This window comes from Labrus mixtus, chromosome 4, assembly GCF_963584025.1.
Source record: "Labrus mixtus chromosome 4, fLabMix1.1, whole genome shotgun sequence".
Lineage (NCBI taxonomy): Eukaryota > Metazoa > Chordata > Actinopteri > Labriformes > Labridae > Labrus > Labrus mixtus.
In genome coordinates, this window is record NC_083615.1 from 14,729,117 (window position 1) to 14,754,166 (window position 25,050).

The 25,050-nt window shown below is 39.5% G+C and overlaps 2 protein-coding genes across 6 annotated transcripts in view; one reads left to right on the forward strand and one right to left on the reverse strand.

The window, feature by feature from the left end:
- Positions 1-12,677, reverse strand: part of tmtc3 (transmembrane O-mannosyltransferase targeting cadherins 3) — a 31,998-nt gene extending 19,321 nt beyond the window's left edge. For all 3 annotated transcript variants that reach the window (XR_009672947.1, XM_061035989.1, XM_061035988.1), the window contains exons 1-6: positions 12,543-12,677; positions 11,849-12,062; positions 11,076-11,294; positions 3,972-4,071; positions 1,562-1,677; positions 1,166-1,338 (exon numbers count right to left, since the gene is read on the reverse strand). Coding sequence is in view for 2 of the 3 variants with exons in the window: in XM_061035989.1 (XP_060891972.1) it covers positions 1,166-1,338; positions 1,562-1,677; positions 3,972-4,071; positions 11,076-11,294; positions 11,849-12,037 (797 nt within the window). In the remaining variant the exon portion in view is untranslated. The remainder of the gene's footprint in view (positions 1-1,165; positions 1,339-1,561; positions 1,678-3,971; positions 4,072-11,075; positions 11,295-11,848; positions 12,063-12,542) is intronic.
- A 120-nt stretch (positions 12,678-12,797) lies between these two features.
- The window catches only part of cep290 (centrosomal protein 290), a 43,124-nt gene continuing 30,871 nt past the window's right edge, over positions 12,798-25,050 (forward strand). Inside the window, exons 1-18 of one of the 3 annotated variants that reach the window (XM_061035985.1) lie at positions 12,798-13,290; positions 14,210-14,287; positions 14,379-14,448; positions 14,554-14,600; positions 15,131-15,271; positions 15,455-15,508; positions 16,278-16,298; positions 16,423-16,569; positions 16,818-17,000; positions 17,268-17,357; positions 18,593-18,715; positions 19,434-19,454; positions 19,617-19,740; positions 22,276-22,448; positions 22,775-22,937; positions 23,073-23,173; positions 23,269-23,335; positions 24,820-24,929. In XM_061035985.1, coding sequence (XP_060891968.1) covers positions 13,183-13,290; positions 14,210-14,287; positions 14,379-14,448; positions 14,554-14,600; positions 15,131-15,271; positions 15,455-15,508; positions 16,278-16,298; positions 16,423-16,569; positions 16,818-17,000; positions 17,268-17,357; positions 18,593-18,715; positions 19,434-19,454; positions 19,617-19,740; positions 22,276-22,448; positions 22,775-22,937; positions 23,073-23,173; positions 23,269-23,335; positions 24,820-24,929 — 1,821 coding nt within the window. In that variant the 5' untranslated portion in view covers positions 12,798-13,182. The remainder of the gene's footprint in view (positions 13,291-14,209; positions 14,288-14,378; positions 14,449-14,553; positions 14,601-15,130; positions 15,272-15,454; positions 15,509-16,277; positions 16,299-16,422; positions 16,570-16,817; positions 17,001-17,267; positions 17,358-18,592; positions 18,716-19,433; positions 19,455-19,616; positions 19,741-22,275; positions 22,449-22,774; positions 22,938-23,072; positions 23,174-23,268; positions 23,336-24,819; positions 24,930-25,050) is intronic. The other 2 variants (XM_061035986.1, XM_061035987.1) reach the window with 2 other exon arrangements.

Here is a 25,050-nt window from a genome sequence, read left to right on the forward strand (position 1 = left end):
CACTGCGCGTTTATTGTACGCAGTGAGGCTCAGACATTCTTCCCAGGTCGCTGCAGATGTACTTTGTGAAAAGATAAACAAATAAATAACCTTAGAGTCCAAACTTGAAGTACAGCAGAGTGTAGTCCCTACCATGTTACACTTGACTGACCACAGTCTGAGGCGGTTATATCGATTTGTCAACCTGAAGTTACAACCAACATAAAGAAATTGTATTTAAAGAAAAAGTATCAGCGATTATGACACTGTGTACACGGATAAGTAATTAAGTGACTTTGTGTCGGCATCCGCAAACTGTTTGCATTTGAGGTTAGAAATTGCTTTGGAGCTATACTCAGCAAGAACAACAACACAAATGCATCTTAAATTGATTTGCACGCTGAACTCAATGCCCTACAACATGGATGTGGGCCTGTAGTCACATCAGTCAGCTGCAGGAAGTCAGATGCCATGGGAAGATTACCCTCTTTAATAAAATAAATACATTTTGTAAACTATTACATAAACTGAAATGAAAAAAAAAATCAGACCAGTATAATGTGTTTATATAATCCTTGAATCCATTTACATTTTAATCATGACTTTGACAAACTGCCCTTCTGGTCCCGTTGTGCAGATAAGATGCAGAAGCTGTAAAGAGAGACTTTTTAATAGACGATTTGACTCTGATGTGCCAACAAACTGAGGGGAATTCTCAGTCACACTGATTACTAAAACCAAAACCAAAGTACCATTCTAAAATCTTTATCAATAAAACTTTGATTTCTGGAATGGCTTAAAGCCTGCTTCAGTTCCATCTCTTTTCCTGTGTCTAGATTGATCCAGAGATAGGTTGAGATAGCATTTTCAACATGACCACCGCCACTGTTGCACTTCAAAACGCCTCTTCAGACACAGATAGGTGACGTCACGCTGTCCCACTCCATTCTGCCCTCTGTTTCCATCAACTCTCCCTGCTTCCATCCCCTATAGCTCTTTTGAGCTGTGGTCAATGTGAGACCATGTCCCTAAATAATCTCATGGACAGCTTAAGTCAAGCTGCAGCACGTCTTCTAGCAAACAATAAAAACAACTTTACACATCTTTCATATCAAACCCATTTTTTGCACCAAACTGCGGATACAAGAGATAATTAAAAATTCCAAACAGTACACATTCTGCCTACCTGGTGAAGACAGGAAGCTGGGACTGGATGACTTGGACCCTGATGATGACGAGCAGCAGGGTGCTGATGACAAGGACAATGAGCTTCAGGAGAGTTTGCAGGACAGCGTAAGGAAAGCCGTCTTTACCCTGCAGGACGTGCCGCAGTGTGTCCAACAGCAAGGGCAGGGTGAACTGAGAGAAGCAAAAGAAGGAGGGCAGAGAAGGAAGGGTTAAATTAGACATTTTGGGGTGTTAAGTGCTATATATGTTAGTTTTTTTTTCTTATATACTGGACAATATTTTTGATCCAGGTGTTAGCTGCTTGTTCACACTTTCTCTACATCTATGATGACGAATAGCGAGACATGCTTTGATGTCTAACAGGAAAAAGACGGCCATGGTTTCAGAGCCTTACCCCTTGTGCAACAAACACTTCATGGACACAGCAGATGCCGACGACAGTGATTCCCTGCTCCTTGCACAGAGTTGCTGCAGCCACTAAAACAACCGTCAGAGCAATAGGAGTCCAAACTGAAAAAAGAAGACAAATATGTCTGCATGAATAGCAGAATAACTAGTTGTTTTTTTTTTGTTGTTGTTTTTTTTGCATTTTATGCAACTGGGAAAAGTCTCTGTAGAAAGATTATTTTGACCCAAGATTTTACAGCAAACCCTTGCACAACGCTGCAGCCTTGGCAACATAGAAGACATAACTTAATACTTTGCAAGCCTCAGTTTTCAGATTACATGGTTAAATTGAATGTTCAGACAAAACACATAAACAAAACACATCTTCCATCGCTCTTGGAAGGCCATCAATAACCAAAAAGAAAAATATCACTCAAACTTTACTATCCTAATGAAAAAGGCATCATGGTGTGACTATAATGGGGATCAGACTTTGCCTGGCTTTATAAACAGCATGACTGTTGAAGATCACAGAGCATTATAGGGACATGAAAGTCAGATAATATATCTCCCTAGCACAAGATTGGCAAGCCATTCTGTCATACTGTTTCAGGAATGCCGGAGCTATTCTTTTTAAAATCATTATTTCCTATGTCTTAAGTGATATTAATTATCTGCTGGCCTCATTTTGATTATAAACTTTGAAGTATTTGACTTAGAGAGACATGCATGAATGAACCATCTAATTAGGAAAAGTAGAGTCAGTTGAGCCATCGGGGTCTTTTGAAGACTCACCCTCTGAATTGGATCACAGTTTAACAGGAACTGCCAGGTGTCTGAAGAAACACGTGTTAACAGACGCAGGTAATGCCAAAACATCAACCTGCACAAATAAGAACTACACCGAAGAATTTAGATTTTAGCATTCAAACTAGAGCATTGCTGATACTTAGCATGGCTATTATTTTTGGCCGACACGGTGTACATTGTCGCCAATAAGTAAATTATTTTGCTTATTGGCCAAGCATAACATCTTTTTCATTCCTATACTGTAATTTACATTACATAGATGCAAAAGACATTATGCCTGTTAGATAACTGAGTAACTGTAACATCATCACAAGATTGTCATTTTCATACCTAAATTTATAAGCTGCAGTAGATATACAACACAAGGGAAGAGAGACAGTCAACAAGAGAGGACACAGGACCAGAACCAAATGCACACCTGAGATGTCTGGGTTCAACACGGGCCAGCCCCTTTTACAAAGCCTCGTTTACACTGGAAAAATTTGGTATATGGCATTATGAGCATTTATAGAGCCCGACCGATTAATTGGCCAGCCGATAATATTGGCCGTTATTGGCATACCAAGTGACTATCCGTAGTGTTTAATTTCATCACAGATATGTGATAGTTGTCTTTCACCAACAGAGTCTGCTATAGTGATTACAACAGCAGTGACTTTCTAGTTGAACGACTATCCTGTTTTCATTTTTATCTCTCCCACATAAATAACTGAGTTTAAGGGATCATTACAATAAATATGTATATCTGTGTCTATATCTATCTATCTCTACAGATCAAAGATAAATCTAAGAAAGATATCGGCCGCTATATCAGTATCAGATTTTTTCTCTCCCTAATATTGATATCAGTATCGGCCCAGAAAATCCCCTATCGGTCGTGCACTATTATATACTGTTACTCTGGTGTGCCTGTTCAGCTCATTACACTGCCATATACTCTAGATAAGCAGCATGGTCTGTATGCAACTGTGCTGAGCTTTTTCCTAATTAGACGAGGCAGATCACGATGAGGCAGATAAATGTAGAAAAAGGAGATTTCCTGAAATCCATGCAACACAAAAGATATGCACAGAAAATAGGTGCACAGACTGGTAATCAGCATTGGGTTTTTGGTTTAATGTGAAAGCATACAGACTTCAGCAGCTAGCTACAGACTAATGCTAAACACATTTTTATTTGTAGACGATTGGGGGACCTATCACAGCAGTTGCATTCCTCCTCATCACAACATGATGTTACATTCCTGGTGAGCTGCACTTTAAGCGACAGCTGTGTTCAACACAAGTCCATAAATCATGCTTTGGCTGACAGGACTAGCCTATATACCTGATATATTGATATATAATATGAAGACCTCAAGATAAATGTTATTTAACTAAATAACAGTTCTCATTTTGTGTTGCAGCAAGTGGGAACAAACTTGTAGTGTTTTTTGTTTTTGTGAATCATCCCAGCAGGTTGATCCCTGACAGCTTGCCATGAACTTTGTGTTTGACCCCATCCCTTGTCACACCAGGGAATTTGGGTTTCGGCCTAAGCAATGATTTAATGGCTAAATGGCTTAACCTAGATGACGAGAGACAAGTGAGGCACATCATGAAACTTACCAATGGAGTGGTCTGCACCTGTTGATTTTGTGTAGGCCAGGAAAGCAGCCAGGAGGAAAATCGAAGAAAGAAGTTCCGCTCTGCCGACCACACCTGTTACCTGATGGATAAGAAAGCAGTCAGTTCCACAGCCCATCCGTACTTACTTCTGTTTATAATTTCTTCATTTTAACTCGCATTGAGGTGTGAAAATAAAGCTGTAAATTGATGAAAAATTAAGCTAAAAATGATGCTTGTTCACACTTAAAACATTTCTCTCAATATTAGACAACATTTTATGAAAGCAGTATTTTCTGCCTTGGACTCCTGCAGGTGTCAAAAGCCTCCCACCAGCACATAAACCTCCACCCGCACAGGTCAACAAAAACAGCAATACATTTTCAACCTGCAGGAAGTTTTTAGTGACATAGGAGCTGTAGCAGATCCTTCAACAGGATATTCCTAACTTCAAGTAAAAAAAAAAGAAAAAAAAGAAAAAAGGAGCAGAGTAACGATCTTCTCCACTCTTTGGGAACATTACACATGTCTACAATTGGCAGCAACCACAATACACATGCTTCAGCCCTTGAATCCAGCTGTGAAAACAGGTCTGTTCAGGTAAATCATCACAGCAAATGTTGCAAAGATATACATATTTGTACAGCAGTACTTCCTGACAGCAACGTCTGTCATTTGTGTAAATGATGAGTGCCCTCGTGTGGAAGAAATAACATTCTCACTTGAACCATGACCAAAGACCTGAAGATAAACCCTAAATCAACTCAGAAAAGTCCCAATCTACAAGGAAGAGTGCAAAAACAAATCTGGAGACTCTACTGTGTTGATAAGGACAAAGTAAGCATGACAACTTCAAAGAAATTGTTTTCTAACAGTTTAAGACACTGTTCTCTGGCTGAGTTATCAATTAGAAGAAAAGGAGTTGATTCACTGGACTCACATTTCACTGGCAACTAGTACGTATCATTGTCCTTTGAATAGTGCTGCCTTTAAATCTCTCAATAACTAACAACATTCACAAGATCAGGCAGACACATAGAGTCATAAGTTCACTTGATGAGGTGGAAAACCTCTGATTCAGGACCAACAAATTAACACAATCTGAAAACTTCAGTCTTTCTGTTACCATGCATCCAAACTACAAAACCCCCTACATATTGCAATAAGCAAGCGAGTCCCTTGTGACCATTTTTTGTTAAAAACGCTACAATTTTTTCAAAATTTGTGACATTAATGTAACCAATCGTATGACACTGGCCTGTGATAACATCTTATATAAATCGTGTGAATGAAAACTGAAAACACATCATGGCAGACTCACTAAATATTGTATCATTTACCTGGGAGTCAATTCAATATGGTGTCATGGTGGATTTTCAATTTTGTTATTTTAAATATTGTATTAATCCCTGAGGGGAAATTCTCTTATTTTTGAGACATGCTTCTCACACACATAGGCCCAAATCACAAACATGCACAAATATGACCTGTGGACATGCATTAGTGGAGAGAAGTCAGAGTGGGGCTGCTACACACTGCTACAAAAGGATAGCACCAGAGCTGTTGGGGGTTTGGTGCCTTGCTCAAGGGCACATTGGAGTACTCGGGAAGTGACCTGGCACCTCTCCAGCCACCAGACCAACTAGACCGTCAATGAACCGGCGACCCTCCGGTTCCCAACCCAAGTCCCAACAGACTGAACTACCTTCCGCCCCCTGTGATTCAAAAACTAGTTCTCATGCTTTCTTTGTTTAAACGACTTTCACTTATTCTACTGGTGATTGTTTTGTTTGTTATTCATGTATTGCTTTGTTTTATCACATAGAATTTGTACTTGTTTAATTTGCCTGCTTTGAGATTTCCTCAGTTTTCTCCACTTTAATGTAAAGCACATTGAGTTACTCCCATACAGATAAAGTTATTTAATTTGATTTGCTTAAAGGATGCTAAAAAAAAAACCCAGCACATACGCATGTGTTACATTCACTGTTAATTTGATTTCAGGGACTGCTTTTGATTCTGGTAAAGAGCTACTTTGTCTGATAGGAACAGAACTACTTTCTACTATATTTTGATGAAAGCTGCTGTGAGCCTCAGTCAATGATCTTGGTTGTTTCTCGGGGATGCTGTATTCAGTGCCTCTTGCATTTTGCATTTTGACCATGTCAGCGATGTACTTTTGTCATTTGTCTTTTTACTGTCTTGACCTGCTGTCCTTTTACTGTCTTGCCGCAAAACCAATCGCCCTTCAGGGACAAATAAAGTTGAAGTTGATACTATCACCTGTCACACTGGCCATAAGTTGATAAAGTGATTTGGTACATAACATTCAAACAGTCAGGGAGGGGTGCATTTACATATAATATAAGGTTAAAATCTGAAGTACAAGCAGTACATGGGCTAACAGACACATGTCATGAAGAAAAAAAACACAGAGTCAGTGTAGTGTCAAAGCAGAGGAATCCAATAAGCTGAGCTAATTTTTGTTGAATTACTCAGACTATGAACCCCATTTTCTTTATGCGTCTGTCTCTATGCAGCATTTTGTTGCAGCTTGTTAGTGAGTTACTCAGCCCCCACTCCCTCCCTCCCGTGCCCTTGTACAGCCCTGCTGACACTCGATAATTTGTATTTGAAAATACTTGAAGACATTAAAATTAAAGCCTCTATTCAAAGACAGACAACTTAAAAAAAAAAAAAACCGCAGGAACACACAAGGACTCTTTGTACGTACTTATCATGAAGGGACCTTCAGTGCTTGGAGCATGACTCAAAACAAATGATCCGTTCAGCGAGAGATTCCAGATGACGATAACATGAAGGGCATTCGCTGGACTAACTCTAAGGGCTCATTTGTGAGGCAAATTGTTTCCATTCAAGAAGTCTGAGAGACTCTGCATAGAAGAGAGGACACCACGAGGAAGACTGGCGCAGTGGGGCATGCTGTGTAACAGTAGCAGTCCACCCCAAGAAGCAGAATGTTTTCTTTGTTTTTCTACACTGGTCAGAGCCTGTCTGGTCATCAGTTCAGCTATTCCGAATAGGGTGAATTACATGTCCTAATTGGGGGTGTCTTTTCAGACAAGCCTTGCAGAAGAGAACCAGATCAAGTTCAAATGATAAGCTGAAGGTTTTGGGTTTCTGTTCAAGTTCAGTAAACATTGTGGTCCCGATAACTTTCATGATAAGTGGTTGTAGCAACATAATAAACATTTAATCAGACCCCAAAATACAAACGCTTAATTCTGATTAACTGATTACAACATTTTGCAGTCTTTTATTTATGCAATTAAGACAGCTGCTATTTATTACAGACCATTGCTACAGTCCCGTGGCATTTTCACACATGCACAAAACTCTGGGAAGTTTCTGAAAATTTTCAGGGTGAGGCCAAATGTTTCCTTGAATTTCCCACGGAATTTTTCCTGACAGCCCCCTAGTAAAAATGTCCACTTGAACTCGGGGGTGAGCCGAAGCAAGAAAGGAATGCAGCTCAGAGGGCAGGGGTGACGACACGTATTTCATGTGACCAGTGAGCATGTAGCAATGATATAAAGACTGTCATAGTATCAGGCTTTGACACGTCGCTCGCCATCTTCAATTTCTGCAATGTTTTATATTTTTTACATCATGTGTTGACTCTTGAGCCGACAGGGAAAACTTCCTGTTGTGAAGCTCATATGTGAATAAGCAACTCAAGAGGATTTCAGGGGCGGGCTGTCCTGAAATTTGCTAGAGATTTTTAGGAGTGCATGTGTGAAAACAGCCTCAGTTGTGATCACAGACACCGATTTTATCAATTTTATCATATCAATCCGCAGAGAGTAGCCTGACATATGATGCCGGCTATTTTACTTAGCCTAAAACAATTAAGGAAAATAAAAAAGGAAGAAGAAAACATCCCTGCACAACTGAGGAGTTAACTTATAGAAGGGGGCTGGATGACAGTGAACGGACTTAATTGAAGAAGAGACACAAGGAACACAGTATGGACTGATGCTGTGTTTAAAGACTCATAAATCAAGAAGAAAAAGTCTAAAGGATTTGACAGTTAGGAGGAAGTAAGGTCATCATGCTATCCTGTTGACTTACTTCACCATCAATGGAAATGTTTGTAACAGCTGAGTAGGCTAATATTATTACTATTAATACTCAACACTATTCTCATAGTGACAGTTTTTAAAGCATTAGAAGTTTTCTTAAAAGGACTATTTTAAATCAGTCCGATCATTTCCAAACTAATATTGTGCCCAAAATTATTGATTTCTTTAGTAAGTAGCAGTGAATTGTACAGAACCAGCATCAATCCTGTCGGGATTCATTTCTGCAAGCGTCCAACATTCAGAAAAAGAGGACTGTGATTCCTTCCTCACGAGGCGTATGAAAAGAAAATTTCCAGAAATTCCAACCTGACTTTACCCAGATTTTTTCCTGCTAGCCCCATAGTAAGATTTCTGCAAGAATTGGGGGTGAGCCGATGTGTGAACGCAGAAGGAACACAGGTGAGCAGGAGGGAGTGGTGACATTCAAAATATTTTTGAAGCCCAAACAAAAGGTCCAAATTCAGAAGAAGAGGACAGCCATTCCTTTGCTCATGAGGACTATAAACAGAAGGGGTTTAAGAGTATTAACAGTAGGGGTTTAAGTGATGGTGGCCTTAATCCCATCTAAGAGTCAAAAGAATGCAAGTAAACAAAGTCCACAATAAGAAGGAAATACCTCGCATTAGGTATAAGATCTGACAGTTTATCACTTCCAAATCACTTTAAAATTAAAAAGTTGAGCAATTGTGACTTGGCTTCTTTCCCAGACGATGGGTCGGAGAGCTTTTGTATTAACCCTGTGAGAAACCGTGCATGGAGACAGGTAAGAGCGTAAATACAGCCACCTGTTCAGCAAAACAAGACGCAATATCTGACCCCACCCTGCACACAGAGCTGGTGGGCATGTTGGAACAATACTGAGGCAGCGATGTTATTGCAGTATTGTAAACAGCAGATGAGTGATTTCCTAATCCCTCACTCACTGTTCAGTGAGGGCATGTACAGGACGTACATAAACACATACACTGGAGCATATTCTTCCAACTAGCTTTACATGAATGAACCATGGACCTAAAAAGTGTTTGCTTTTCCTTTCAATAGGAGCACCCTTTGGCTGAAGCCTGATTTATATTTCTGCATCTAATCTTCTCTGTAGCATACATCATTGGTTTACTTAGCCCTGTACCTAAAGAGAAGCCTACGTAGCCTGACGTGCAACTCCTCATAAGCGTTGAATCAACACAACCATATTTGTGATTGGACCGCTGGATAGCATTGTATTTCCTGCATTTAAAAGTTTTGCAAAAGGAAGATCACTACAAGCCAATATAATCAACTGCTGCTCAATATTTATCATTTCCAACTCCAATTTAAAATGCTCAGGTTTAGTTGCCATGGTTTCCTGTAATGTAGCAGAACTGAAAAATGCCAATATAACAAGCTCAGACAATGAACTGCGGACTAGCATTTGTAGGTGGAGTATTGCCGAGCTATGCAGACACTAACGCACACCTATTAGTGCTCACAACAGCGTAGCCCACTATGGTGTAGCCACTGCATATATTCCACACAGAAGTATAAACCAGGTTTTAGTTCTCACGCAATGTAAGGACTCTTCTATGTCGTGCTGTGTATTTGTGAATCGTTGACATTAATGACACAGTCAGTGTTCTTTGCTTGTACATTTCAAGATTGACGCCTGCGGTAGGTTGCCTGTTGTCTGTGGGACAATGCATTTTTTGTGGTTGATGAGGTAACTTCAGGGTGAACCCTGGGGTTTCAGTACTATGATGACAGTTCATGTCTGACCTGTGTAAATCACTATGGCAACTTAATTATGCTGCACGCCTGAACTGTATTGAAGCAAGTTGTGTTCAAGATAGGACTTCAGGGGTTATAAAAGTACAGCTCACAATCAATTCTCTTGATCCCCGAGCTCTGTGAATCAACGTACAGAAAGAGTTGAGGAGGGCGAGAGAGTGAAGAGAAAAGCAAAACACTTTTTCCTTCTCTAGATGATTTTTATATGACTGACATTCTTTGTGCATTTGACTGTTTTATCCTACAACAGAGACTGATTGAGCAAATATAATTATAGTACATGTAAGGTATGAAAATGAGCTTTAATAATACTTTGAACAATGTGTTTAAAGTCTGTTTTTTATTTGCATCTACAGTTAATAGACTAAATAAATGTAATCATAGTCATATCTGTTCATGCTCTAATGGTGAGGCAGTGATATAATAAGCATTTCCTAACACATTGAAACTGTCTTTTTTATTTAGCAGCTGTGTTTTTAGGCTGGATTAAGTGGCTAACTTACTTAATGTTACATTTGTCTCCTATTATAGTTTGATCTTTGTTCATTATCTTTGACTGCAGACTTGTCTATGTTTGTGATGGGTCATATCCTCACCACACCCCTTTTTATGTGATAACACTCATGCCTAGTTAGGGAAACCCTGGGATGACTTGCGGTGTTAATAATTGGTGCTGTGTGACTACTTGACCCATTTCCGTTTCTGAGAGTTTTAACAATCCAGATAAAGAAAGGATATTCTGTGTTATGAACTCTTCTCAAAAAGACATCTGATTTGAAGATTATAGTGCGGTGGAGCATCACCTGAGCAATTACCATCAAAGAGAAAGGGGCCTCTATTTTCCTTGAGACAAATTTGTGGGTATTCCGTTGAAATGAAGAACTCGTAAATATCCAATGAAACAGGCACTTCAACTTGATAAGCGTTGCTTCATAGAAAACATGCTGCATGAGTTGTTAAACCAAAAAGTACAGCGAGTAAGAGATAGTAAGATACTCCTTTATTCATCCCACAAATAAATATAACAAATTAATTTATGTCCTAGCCTCAAGCAAATCAGATTTTAGGGACAGTCCTCCTGAAATTTGCTGAAAATGTGCAGAATTTCATTTGTGAAAACGGCTCTAGAGGGCTCTGTGGAGTGTTGAGAAGCGAAATATTGTGAAACCTCACCACATGTGAATATCTTTCTCTGCCATTAGACACATTAGATGAACTTTGAACCAAGCAAATGTTCACTCACAGCTTCAGTGTGGATGGGATGGACCGCAAACAGCAACGCTGCCACCAAGCCAGAAGTCCTGTCCAGGAACAGTCGGCACACTCGCAGGAAAAGCACGCATACAACTGCATGTAAAACGACGTTGAGCAGATGGTAAGAAGCTGCATTCAGCTCACTGAAGAGGTAGTTCAGTCTGAAGGTGAGCACTGTCAAGGGTCGGTAAGATTTATGGCTCCGCTCCTGTAGTTGGACATACAGAATAAAAAGTATAGTGTTAGACAGCATGGTGTTACATTAGTTTTAGAGATGTGGGTTAGTTGAGTTATTGCCAGATGTTAATTGTGTGGGTGCTGTGGCTTTGCGGGAGGGATACGTGGGTGGATGGGTGTTTGAGAGCCTTTATGTGTGTATTTTGTGCTTGACTGTCTGTATCACACTGTAATGTTGTGTTTTTGTTTTTGTGTTGGACCCCCTCGAAAACGAGATGGTTCATCTCAAGGGGCAATCCATCAAATAAACAGAATTTCTCACATAGGAGAAAGTATATAAAAAAAAAAATAATAATAATAATTTAACAAAGTTAAGGTCTGAGAAATGATTAGCAAAGTTTAGGAGTGACCTGAAAAGTAACCTTAAAGTCAAAGGTAATTTTAGGGGTTCCAAATGAATTATTTAAGTGGCCACTACTAAACTATAACATGTTTTACTGACCTAAGTGAAGACAATATAAGATGGTACAAAAGATTTGAATATTTATGTTAATTTTCAGGAAAAGGGGATGTTTTTTAATGTACCTCAGCCATGGGTGTTCCCCAGAAATCATTGAGGAACAGATTGCGGAGAGGAGTTAAGGGCCGTAGATCCTTGTTGTCAAGAATAGCTGAGACATCATCAAACGCAAATCCGCACGACAGACTGTTCCAGTAACATCCCACCACCAGTCCAGTCAAAAGTAAAATCTCCTTCCATGACACGACAGCCATGGCTGACCAAAGCCGTCATTGATCACTGCACAGGAAAAAAGAGAAATAAACAGATGTTTGTCATATTAATCCATATCCTGATTTGAAATACACTTTTAATGCAACCATCCACTCATATTACAATGCATAGGATAGTACCACCTTTCCTTCATCTTATGTTTGACTGTGTGTGTTATTCCAGTGTTATTTCTCATTTCTGCACATTAATCAGCAGCTTCTTTTCATCTCTATATTGAGGGGCCTTCAAACAATACAAAAACACAGCAGCGCGTCTTTTACAACAAACAAATGTGCTCACATCACCCCAAGTTCAGCATCCCGGTCGAGTCGATTCTTATAATTACTTTTAAGGCAGAACAAACTCTTAACGCAGCATTTCTAACCGGCTACTGCAACATAACGTTAAGGCTAGCTCAGCAGCTAATGCTAACTAGGCTGATTCAAGTCTTTTAAACTATATAAGGTGTGCGCAAGTGTATTTTAACGCCTTCCTTGAATGTCTTACCTATCGTGTCTATGACAAGGGCGGACGGTGACAGCTGAGGTGATACAAAAAAAAATGAGTGTTTACAAACTAAACAGTGTTAGCTTCCATTCGTTTCAGGAGGCTAACATGAACGCGTCTTCACTATCACTTCCGGTGCAGAGGTCAGCGCGCAAGTTAAACTGAGATGATGTTTTTTGACAAAACTTACGTGTTCTCTGCCAATAACAAAGTCGTTTAACTGGTACAGTAGTGACAGCGTTTTATCCGTCAAGTGTCTTCCCGCCTGGTAAAGTTTCCTCTCCGGGTCCATTTGTCTCGTTTTACTCGTTTTATTTCTTGTCGGCTAGCTTTGTTAGCTAACTAGTTCGTTGTCAGTGGCAACCTAGCAGCCAAAGCATCATAACATGGCAAAATTAAGATGTGTATTTACTGTCATTTTGACTTGAAATCAGCCTTTATTCCGCATCTGTCATGTTATACTAATTTCAGTAAAGGGGAAGCATATATATTGGTTCAATTGTTTGACGTTTAAGCAAACAACAAGACACCTGGTGCGTTAAAAATATAAATATTGAACAGCACAGCACGCAGAAATCAGACAGCTGAGTATGTAGGAAATCTGAGGCTCTTTCTGCTCTCGGTTAAATCTCTGTTCAACATGCCAGCTGCTCTTGAGTGGTATAAAGTGATGGGACTCGACCCGGGGAATCTGGAGGACCTCAACGAAGAAGAGCAATCGGGCGAGATCTTCAACATGTTAATTTCGGTAAATGTCAACACCTCCATATACCTGTCATCACTTATTTACACCTAAAATGAATCTCAACCACTCACGCCTCCCTGGTTTAAGATGACTAGTTGATTGCATTGTTGCTGTGAGTTTAGCAAAGACTGCTCATCTTACAATCAATCAATCAATCAATCAAACTTTATTTATATAAAGCACCTTTCAGACAAATTAAATTGCAGTTCAAAGTGCTTTACAAGAGTGCAGAAAAGTTATTGACAAAAAGTAGTTTATAAAATCATTGAGAGACTAATGCACACCAATAAGAATTTAAAAAATATGTATAAAAATAAAATACGACACATAAAAGCAACAATATATTAAAATAAATACATAAGAGGAAAATATTTAAAATTGTCGTAGGATAAAAAAGACAATACAGTAATGTTATGATTTGAATTGATATGAAACACTATATAAAAGCCAGACTGAATAAATTAGTTTTAAGACTGCGTTTAAAAATCTCCATATTCTGGGCTCCTCTCAGACCCCCAGGAAGGTCTTACTGATGTTTTTTGATTGTATTGCTTTATTACTTCAACTGGATTTCAAGATCTCCCAGTTGTTTCTTTTAATTCAGTTTAATTGCATTTATTCTTTCTTGATCTTTTTGTTATTACATTTTGATCTTACCTTATTGTTGAAATTTAGTGGAGTCAATAGCACTTACACACCTGATTTAAAGGTGCTATATATTTGTTTGTTTCTTGCCATTATGCTGATCTGAGATGATTGTTCAGCGTATTAGTTGTTTAACTGTTTTGCGTTGACAGACCATCTTTTTTTGTCGCCAGTATTACATTATTTTACATAAGTGCTGTCTATTTACCGGAAACTTCAAGTTATTCAGACTCTTGCATTTCACCATTTTTCTAATGAAACTATGTTGTCCATGTAGGCTGAAGAATGGGAGGTGAAGGGCAAAGCTCCAGAGGACATCACTCAAGTCCTCAAAGTGTTTCAGGCCCTGTTGAAGGTGCACAATCTTCTTCTTGCTATTCAGTTCTCTCCAAAACACCCATGTTGTAATTTTTGACATGCTTGTCTTCTCTCTGTCTTCCTGTTAGAGGAAAGATCAGGAACTTTCTCGCACCCATGACTTCATTCATAACATGGGTTTAAAGCAAGTCAAAACAGGTTAGCACACATTTAAATCTTAGTAGTAAAATGTAACAAATATTTAAGTTTTGCTTACAAACAAAAATGTAATTTGAATTGTTGATTATGACTTCTGTAATGTAGAAAAGGAACTCATCGCCAAGGTGTCTAGGCTGGAACAAGAGTATAAGGTAATGCTTTTCGTCTTATCTGTCTTGCTTTTCTGCAAACTTACTTTAGTGTTATTAGTTGGATCATCTTTATCCCTGAGACTACAGTCAGTACCGTGTTAAATGAGGAAACAAAACAATGAATGTATAATCTGATTTGAAATCACTGCTCTGAGTCACTTCCGTAAACAAAAGCAACAACAACTTCCGTCCAAATCTTTAAGCCAATCATAGGGGGTAACCCCAGCTACACACGGATTGGTTGTATCGACCACTGGATGACAACACCTAAGAAGATTACAGTTAATACCTTGTATGCTCACTCAGCTATTACTTTTCTAACCTTCTTTATTACATCTCAATTTCAAAGAAAGTTGGCATGTTACCTGAAATGACACTATGATCGTTTGTTAAAGAAAGTCCTTTTTTAGTTACCTGTGTGACAGTGTGTGCATTAATAGTCTGTGAACAGATGGAGATGATGGAGGACTAAGAGGTTTCCTGGTGGGGGTTGTTTGGGTGTTTTTTTGTGTCTTGTTTCCGGTCTGAAGACTAAGCCAACCGGCTCAGGGCCAGACACCCGCTTTCTCAGGGATGAGATCCGTCAGCTCGAGAATCAGCTGGAGCAGAGGGAGAAGGAGTTGACCCAATGCAAGACAGAAATGGGCAAAGACAAGAAAACCAACATGGAGGTATGAGCATGTTACCTTGAATTCCCCTGCATACAGTAGCATAGGACCAAAGAATTAGGATTGAGACATATTTGAATCCTTGGGCTTCCAGTACACTAGAGCAAGTCTATTGCAAAATGCACATGTAACATTTGTTAAATTTAGACTTTGTTTCGTGCGTTTTGTACTCTCTCTTTCCTATAGTTGGTTGCACAAGCAGAGGCGGCGGAGGAGGAGGTCAAGAAGCTCAAAAGAGAGGTACGTGGCAGCTGGCACTACATCTTACAGATCATAAAAATCTTTTTTTATTCCTCACTTCATCTTTATTCATTACACCATCTATTCCAGGGGCGTGGCTCAGACTCAGACTATAGGAGTTTGAAAATCCTAACAGCTTTTGAAATTTGGTTGCTTCATGCACATAAGGATACATTTCCCAGAGGTTCTTCCCTCTAATCATAAACATGCACCCCCTACAAAATCTGAAAATAATGACACAGGGGTAGTTTAAAGATTATTGAGTTTGGCAAAGGGAGCAAAAAAGGGGGACTGATTTGGTGCTGTATTAATTCTTTGTGGCAAGAAATGAAAACAAATGAGTGTGGAAGGAAAAACATTCAGGTACAGCTGGTCAACAGGGCTTGTCCCTCCTGCAGTAAATACTGACCCGAGCATTTTAGCTTTCAGTTTCAACATCTATCAGATATAGTATTCTAGCATCTGGCATAAGTGCTAACAATCATTAGGGGCTGCGTCTCTCTCTGTCTCTCTCCCTCTCTCTCGCTCTCTCTCTCCACTCTCTCTCTCTCTCTTTCTCTCTCTCTCTCTCTCTCTCTCTCATTGACTACTGATCACTCAAAATTAAAATCCCAAATATCAAACATACTTGAATGTGTCATGAGAGAATTTGGACCAAAACTCCTGCAGTCTGGACCTGGCTTTACCTCCTCAGTAACTTTTGCCGCCTCTAGTTCTACTTCTAAAATGTCATCATCTCTTTTCATCTCTTTCTTTTCCATCGTCTAAGATAAAAAAGCTTAAGAAAAAGGTAAGCGTTAGAGGTAGTGATGTGAAATATGTTGTTGTAGTGTCTCTAGATTAGTGTACGCTCACGGGACAGTGTATCAAGTTCCCTCTGTGAGACTCATTATGTCCTTCCTGCACCGCGACAGAACGAGCAGCTCCAGCAGGATGTCGACTTCTATCGTGGAGAGCTGGAGCAGAAGGAGCCGGCTCCATCCAAAGACGAGAGCGCAGAGACCCAGAAGAAGCTCATTTTGGCTAACCGCCAGCTCTACCAGTACATGGAAGACATTCAGGTACTTATAAAGCTGTCAATCTGCTAAACTCTGTCCGAATGAGGTGACAGAACGTTATCTGGCACACGCGGTGATACTAGGGCTGAAGTCTTTAAGAAACGCCGTACCTCCAAGGCCTTTGGCGGAGGAAAAACCCTGTACCTGCCAAAAAGAAATGCCAGAGCCTGTTGATGTCAATTAGGACGTTTTATGGTGTTCATTTGCTTTTATTATTAACTGCTGTTTTCAATGCTTTTGTTTCTCACCAGCGCGCTGAGGATGAAAACACGCTCCTGAAAACACAGAACGAGCAGATGCAGAAGAGTTTGGAGGAGTCTGTGAAGGAAATGGAGAAGATGACGGACGAATACAACAAGATGAAGATTGTCATACAGCAGACGGACTCCATCATGGACCAGCTCAGGAAAGAGAGGGATCATGCAAAGCTACAAGTAATGACCCTCCTCAATGAAGTAGTGGTTGCACCTTGAGTCAGTGGTGGGGCTTGGAGCCAGTGCTCCCCATAAAATAAGTCACCCGACACTGTTTATCACTTAACAAAAAGGTTATCACCTACATCACCTACGGGTGTATCTTTAAAAAAAAAAAAAAAAAAAAAGAGCCTTTCAGCTGTCGTGTTTATGGTGTTTGTTTATTTACATTTTTGTTTGGTAGATATCCCTGAGTTACATGTCTGTGTGTGTGTGTTTAATTTGCAGGTGAGAGAGTTGACAGATAAGATTCACAGCATGGCTGAAGACGATGATCCAATTATGGCAGCGGTAAATTCCAAAGTGGAGGAGTGGAAGGTGGGTGTGAATCAAACAACTCAAACTGTAAAAAAAACCAAAAAAACTTTTTTGACTTTTCTTTCTTTAAGTACGATGTAGTTTAAAAAGATGTGAAATAAAGATAGAGAGGGGTAACCTATAGAGCAAATTCTAATACTTTATTAATCCTTTCTGACTGTAGGAATGTATACAGCCCCCAGGAACCTTTTTATGAACTCGTAAACGTTATGACTGCAGGAGCCTGAGTCCAAAGCCCTTTTTTATATACAGACAGAGTATAATTAATAATTAAAGTATAATATACTTGATTTTTGCCACATTTAAGTGTGAAAAATCACATATTCTTCCTTTAATACAACCCTGTCTACCTGCCGTCAAATTATTGGCAATTCTAATGAAATGAAGCACATTTCAAATCAATAAACCAAGCACCCATCACACACCACATAACAGTCCATCACCATATAGCACCAAGACAATCAAATGAAAACCACACATACAGACACACAGTAACTACTCGTACGCTGGGGAGAATAGAGCTTAGGCTTTGTTTTGAGTTAAGTTTGAAAAGTAGCGACAGTTGTAATGGACTTATAGGACAACAGGCAGTTTGTTCCAGAGAGAGGGAAGAACCACAGTAACGAAAGGCCCCCCCTCTCCAAACTTTGACTTAATTGCTGTTACAACTAAAAGACCTCCACCTGATGACCTGAGGAACCTGGCCCCTCGGGTCATGGCTTCGGGTTCTGTTAACAGGTTAAAAATCTACTGGGGAGCTGAACCATTGAGTGATAATAGGATTTTGAAAGCGATTCTGTACTGTACGGGGTGAGCCAATGAAGTGTTTTTAGGCCTGGAGTGACATCAGAACTGATTTTCTTTTTATTAAAGAAAGCTTCTGTTTTTCTATCTGTATTTTTTGACATGCCCAAATTTCTAAAGTTTTAAAGGTCACACAAATCCTCCTTTTTCAAAAACCTTGAATACCTCTCAGAGCTCCCAAAATGATGTCTGTGAAGTTTATAGACGGACAAGGGACACATATTAGTGTTAGAAAAACATGGTGAAGTGTATATTAAATCATATTTGACCTTTAAGAGATGAAAGGAGCGCCAAAATGGATGCTCAGAAGAGACTCTTTTTCAGTTCCTACTGCCTCATCATTGATTTTGGTGTGGTCATGTTAACCTTTTCTACAGGCGCATCAAAAGCCTTCTAATGCTCTGACCTGATCTTTTCCTCCTCACCCTCAGAGAGTGCTCTCTGGAAAGGACGACGAAATTTTGGTGTACCAGCAAATGATCCGTGATCTGAGGGAGAAGCTGCGTTCGGCGCAGCTGGACTTGGATAAAAGCAACATCCTTGCCTTGCAGCAGGTAGTGCCATGACATCATTCAGATGGATTTGTTGTTTCATGTGTAGAACAGAAAAAACTCAATGCACGACACATGAAAGCAGCATACACATCTTCTGTGGAGATGTGGTCATCTTCTTAGGAGATATGGTCATATTTAGAACATATATAGAACTCTGCCTCACAAAATTGGCTTTAAATGGAGAAAAAAACAGTTTTCCCTTGGAAACACTATAAACTCGGATCTCTTTAACATAGAAGAACAATTAAAATGATCCCATCCATATGTTGCTGTAAAAATATTTAGAAATGAAAGCAGTATTCCAGTAAGTGGTGTTATGTTAATATATCGCAGTTATAGCTGAAGGACATATGGATGCTTAGGGATTCAAATCGTTTATTGTAAAGCAGTATCATATGTGTTTTTTTGGCACTCATATCAAAGAGGACGTAAACATAACTGTGGGCTCACGATGTAATTCGTCTATACGCTACATACCTAAACGGGAGGGCGGACAATCCTAATTACAATATGGAAGGGGTTAGTTTCTGTTTATCATGTGCACTCAAGTGTATTTGTGTCCACCGGAGCAGGGAAGTCCTGACCTGGGCATGGATTGTCATTTCATCTTCTTTCATCTCTTCTGTCAGTTTTCCTACTTTCTGCTTTCTCTCTTTGCCTTTTTGTGTTTCATCAACCTGTCCTCCTTTTCACCTCGCTATCGCTGTCCTGGGCAAAGGTCATATATGAGCTCTGCACCGTAAGTTTCATCATGTGCCTCTTACCCCTATCCCCTCTAAGCTTTCATTTCATACATTTCCTCAATGATGGAAGTGTCGATGATTCAGTATGCCTTTTAAGTAGAAATTCTTTCTTCCTTTTTTTTTTGTTTTAATTTTTTTATTGCTGCTGTATGTTGAAGGCCGTCCAAGAGAGGGATAATCAAATCAAGATGCTGAGTGACCAGGTGGAGCAGTATACGGGGGAGATGGAGAAGCACACGCTGCTCATTGAGGAGCTAAAGACATCCACTAAGAAAGACAAAGGTGGGTTACGATTTCTGATTGAACACCTTCGTACCAAAGAAATCAAGGTCAATACATGTTTTGTCCAAAGTGATCTGAACACTTTCACTTTAAAGTCAACAAGTTAAAGCAGTTAAAAGTGACTTTACTGCGTGTCCATTTTAATTGCCCCTGGGGTCAAAGCTGTATGTTTAAGTTACCATGGCGATCTAGACAGGTTGAAGTAGAAAAATATGACCTTTAGTCCTTTAGCATGCCTCCCTTCCACATTCATCTTCATTTGTTATACATCTCCCAGCTCTTTGCTTCCTTCCCAATTTACCAATTGTATCTTTACCTCTGCTTTATGACACTGTCAGACTTCTGCTAAAAATAAAGTTCAACCCATAGTTAGTGAGTTATTATGGCTGTTTTCTAACGAATTCCCACAGCTATGTGACACAGACAAACCTGGGTTCAGAAGTTAAGTCTCTTTCAAAGGCCTGTTATGAGACGGCTACAGGGACGGTTTTCACCTTATAGGCGTTTTAGTGCGCACTTAAGAATATTACTAAGAAGAAGATGAATTACCTGATTTAAGCACCTTTAAAAAGAAATGTTCACAAAGTGTTTTGACAAGTGAAGAAGAAGAAAGACGTCTTAAAGGAGGAGAAAACAGATAGAAAATATGGAGACCAGAGAAGGTGTTTGTTATTCTAAGACATATAGTGGTTTTTAAAAGGCTACACAGGGTGAAACTCTATTAAATCACACTTCAGTTGAACACAATTACCATCTCTGCATAGCGTTAGTGAACTTCAAAGGAAAAAATGTGTGGCAGTTCCTTAAATCCAGATGTGCTTTGTTGGTACAGATGTATCTTAAAACATTACACGACTGTATGAGACAGGGGAACCGAAGGTTTAAAGGCTGATATTTTGTTTGTTTTGGTTCTGGCTTCAAATGAAAGGATTTATTTTAATTTAAGGTATTTAAGTAACAGAAAGGTAGCGCTTAAATAGCACAGGTTGAGTGTGCACCCATATATAGAGGCTACAGTCCTCGTCGCAGTGGGCGTGGGTTTGAATCCGACCTCGCCCCTTTGCTGCATGTCATCCCCCCTCTCTCCTCCCTGTCTCTCTTCGGCTGTCCTATCTAATAAAGGCAAACTGGCTGAAAACATTAATATCTTCAACAAGATTGGAATAAAGGGGTTATATGAATGGAAAATAAATAAACACATGTAACAGAGAAAAACTAAAAGGTAGAAACCCAGAAGGTTAATATGATACACATTCAAACTGTCTCCCATTCTTCAACCACCACTTCATAGGAAGGCAGCATCAACAAGGTATGAAAACAAAAGCAGAGGTTATTTGAAGGTCAAATTAAAGGAGTTCAGGCAGATCTGAAAAGATATTTAAGAAAATGTCATTAGAGCAACTGGGTTAAAGAAAGTTTTAAGTAGTGATGTAAAAGAAGTCGCTACTTCTGAACGCTTAATCTCGTCTTTCCAAAGTCAAAAGCCCCAACGGCGGAATCGCAGTCACCTTTAATTATTTGGAGCAAGACGCAGACAAGCTTTAAAAGTGATCAATACAATCTGAAAATCAATTCTAAGACGGATAAGGGAACAAGGGGAGGGGAGAAAGGATCGGGGTGATGTGATGTTGTCTGTTAAAAGCATAGCGTGCAAATATTAATGGACAAAGTGTGCGTGACTTCACACATCTGTTACGGCAGGGGGGCTCTGGAAATGCTGTCTCAGACTGAGGTTCAGTCAACCTAACGACAGGCTGAGAGCTGGAGCTGAGGTGTGATTTAAGCCTCCTGACGAAATGTTACATGGCGCCCACCTGTCAATCAGGTCAGCTACACGCCTAACTATGGATTACATGTATCGCTCTTCAAATAAAATCGAATGCGTTGTAAAAAATCCTCCCCCCGAACAGTGTGTGCCCATGAGGACAATGACTAATCAGACCTGTAAACAATTTCTGCTGTAAAGACTGACATTTTTGAATGTGGTGTATTTGTGACTTCCGGGGCTCCTGAAGCCAGCCTCAAGTGGACACTTGACGCACTGCAAGATTTCGCTCATTTTTCATCACCGGAAGTTTCCGTTAGCTTCAAAACCAGTAAGAAGGCTAGCTGCTGCATTATGGACCATTTGGAGGCGAGAGAGTGATGGAGATGTACTGGTCCAGTCAAGAATAGATCATGAATAACTTCTTGTGGCAGAAATTGTTTTAATTTTGGAGATGGATCTTAATTGAATGAAACAGGGCTGGACGTCCTTTCTGATGTTTTTTTCGAAGAGAGATGGGAAACCAAAAAATAATCCTAAATTTCGAGCATTGTGTGTGATATTGGAAGATAGTGGACTGAGGGAACCATCAACCTGATTGATATGTTGGCTGTAACTGTTGAGGAGTAGGATTTCTGATTTTGAGTCACTGAGCTGTAGAAAACGTTGGGCTGTCCAACATTTAATATCCTAAAAAAAAGCAGCTAGGCTATTTTTTTTGGTTTGGTTTTTCAAGAATTAAAGTTCTTATTTTGTTTTTCTTCACCCAGGCTTACCGTCAACCATACAACAGAGAAAGATGGAGGATCTGAAGTCCAAGCTGGAAACCGCAGAGGCCAGAGCGGTGGACGCACAACGTGCGACGAAGCTTGCAGAAGCTCATGCTGAAGAAAAAGACAAAGCGCTCATTGAGGCTTCAAATCGCTTGAGCCAATATGAGTCTGTAAGTCTTCAAATGCCCTCTTCTTCCTCCTAAGTGCTTATTTTGATTTTATCAACTTGTTCTTCGGTCCATATACAATTAAGTGAGACTTAAATTCCAAGAAGAAAGGCTTGTGCTTGTTTTCTCATCCATCGTCACCATTAAAGGAGACATTGAAAGGACAGTGTGACCAGTGTTATCAACTTTCTTTTCATTCGTCCACAGGCTCAGGGTTTGTCTTTAGCCGTGTCCAATCATGTCCTGGTTTTACCCACAAAGCTTAAGAGGTGAAACAAGAGGGGCCTGTTGATGAATATTTAATGTTTGCATTTTTTTGTGTATTACAGGGCACTTATGGCCTGGAAGCGGCCATTTTGGAGATCAAAGAGTGTAAAAATCTAACTAGGGTGAGAGATCGTGAGGCAGAGGCCATGACCAAAGAGATCAACCAGCTTGAAATGACAATCAATGACCTTATGGATGAAAATGAGGACTTCAGAGAAAAACTAGGTTGGATTAAACAAAATATACATCTTTGCTTATTCTGTATTTTAGTATATTTTGACAACTATGACTGACATAGTAGCTGAGTAATTGTTTTTTTTTCATTTACGTTCATCTCTGTCTCTTTCAATCTATCACAAGGTCTGGGACCAAAGCAAGAAGTGGATCTGACAGAGTTCAAGCGAGCCAAAGAACTCAGACAACGCCAGTACAAAGCAGAAAACCAGGTCCTGACCAAAGAGGTAAAGTGTGATTACAAAAAAGGTGAAAACAACTTCTTTTAAAACCACTGAGGTTTTTTAAGCACCTCTCATCTCACTGTTTGATTTCCTTCCAGATTGAAAGACTGGAAGAGGAGAGACTCGAGCTAAAGAAAGCGATCAGACGAATGGTGAAAGAAAGAGGTGAAGCAGATCTCACAGAATTACATAACACCACTGTTTTTAGATTGAACATTCTTCTGCTGTGTGTTTTTCAGCAGGGAGATTGGAAAAAAAACTAAAAAAACGTTGCTTTAGGGTTTTTTCCAAATTCTAACTTGAGTTTGTATCTTAGACTGAACTGTTTTCTGTTTGAAATTTCCATGGCAACAGTGCAATGGTGATGATCGATTTAAAACTTCCAACAGCAATGCAATTTCAAGGGAGCAGTGTTATTAAGCTGTTGACGGTCTTTGAGGTCAACCAGAGAAAGAAACATTGTTCTGTTATTGCCACTGGATTTGTGAAAAGGCGTAAAAGTTTTGATATCTCAAAACTAGAGCAACAAAAACCAAAACTATCTGCAAGACTGAGTCTCACTAAAGAACTGTGTTTCACCCTGACAGGCTTAGGTTTTGCAGGATATAGCAGTGTGTGTTATTCCACCCAGGAGGACGCTGTGCCACCTGCCAAACCAAAATATATCAAAGTTGTATTCTTTTTAAAAACATTTTTAGTCTAAACTATGATTGCATCAAGAATGTTTTGTTTCTCAAAAACGTAATGCATGATGTTGGGTCGTGTTTGATTTAATCTGTAGGAAATGCGGCTGAAATAATAATATTAGCGCTCACCACGTTGATGTTATGTTGGTTAATTTGACAAGTTATTAAAAATGAGGTAAAAGTCTGCAGGGTAATCTATATGCAATGACATCCATGCCCGCAAAAAGGTGCAAAACTGTAATGGCTTGATTTACTAAGATCCCAAGTAAGTACTAAATTGTATGTTTGGTCGTAGTGCGATTTACACCTTCTTTTATTGTGCCTATGTCTCCTCCTAACTACAATAACAGCAGCCTGTTGTGCGTAACACTGGGCTCCTGCTTTAGCACCTTCCTTTAAAAGGTGTTAAATACAGACACCGTCACAATCACAGCAATTTTTTCCAGGCTTGGTAAATCGCAATGCGTGTACTAACTTAACTTCTTTCCATTTTCTCCTCCCAGTATTTTGCACGCCAGGGCAGAAGCACCTCATATTGCATATTAATTCAGAAAAACTACTAAATGGACAATGAGAGTTGTTTTCTCATATGAAAGACGCAATACTCACTGCACATTTGTTTGCGGATGGTATCACATTTGCACACGTTTTAAGACACGCAAACCTTTAGTAAATCAGGCCCTGAGAGTATCTTCTGGTATAGATGATCACAAAGAAAATCAAAATCACCTTCTTTTTTGTTGTTGTAACAATCAAAAGTGAGAACGTTTTGCTCGATTAAAGAGAATTAAAGATAAAGTTAATCACTTTATCTTTAATTTATCTCTCACTCACTCAGTTTTCCTCTCATGCCAAATTAAAAGTTAAAAACTTATCCTTGGAAATGTTGTACAGACAGAGTAATGTTCCATATTTAAACTCTGCTTTGTCTTAAGCGGTAACAACAATCCTCTGTGTTTACAGGGATCCCACATTCAAGCCTGCAGCTGGAGGACGACGTCTGGTCCAGCAGAACTGAGCGGCTCTCATGCAAACAGAGCATCACTCGCTCGGATGAAGAAATCCGACTGAAAGTAAGCTCCTGAATAATCACGTGATTTATGGCATCTCAACTTTAATCAAGGACAAATGTTTGAAAGGCAGACCATTGACTGAAAAAGTAAAAACAAATGATTCATTGTCGCTATCATTGAG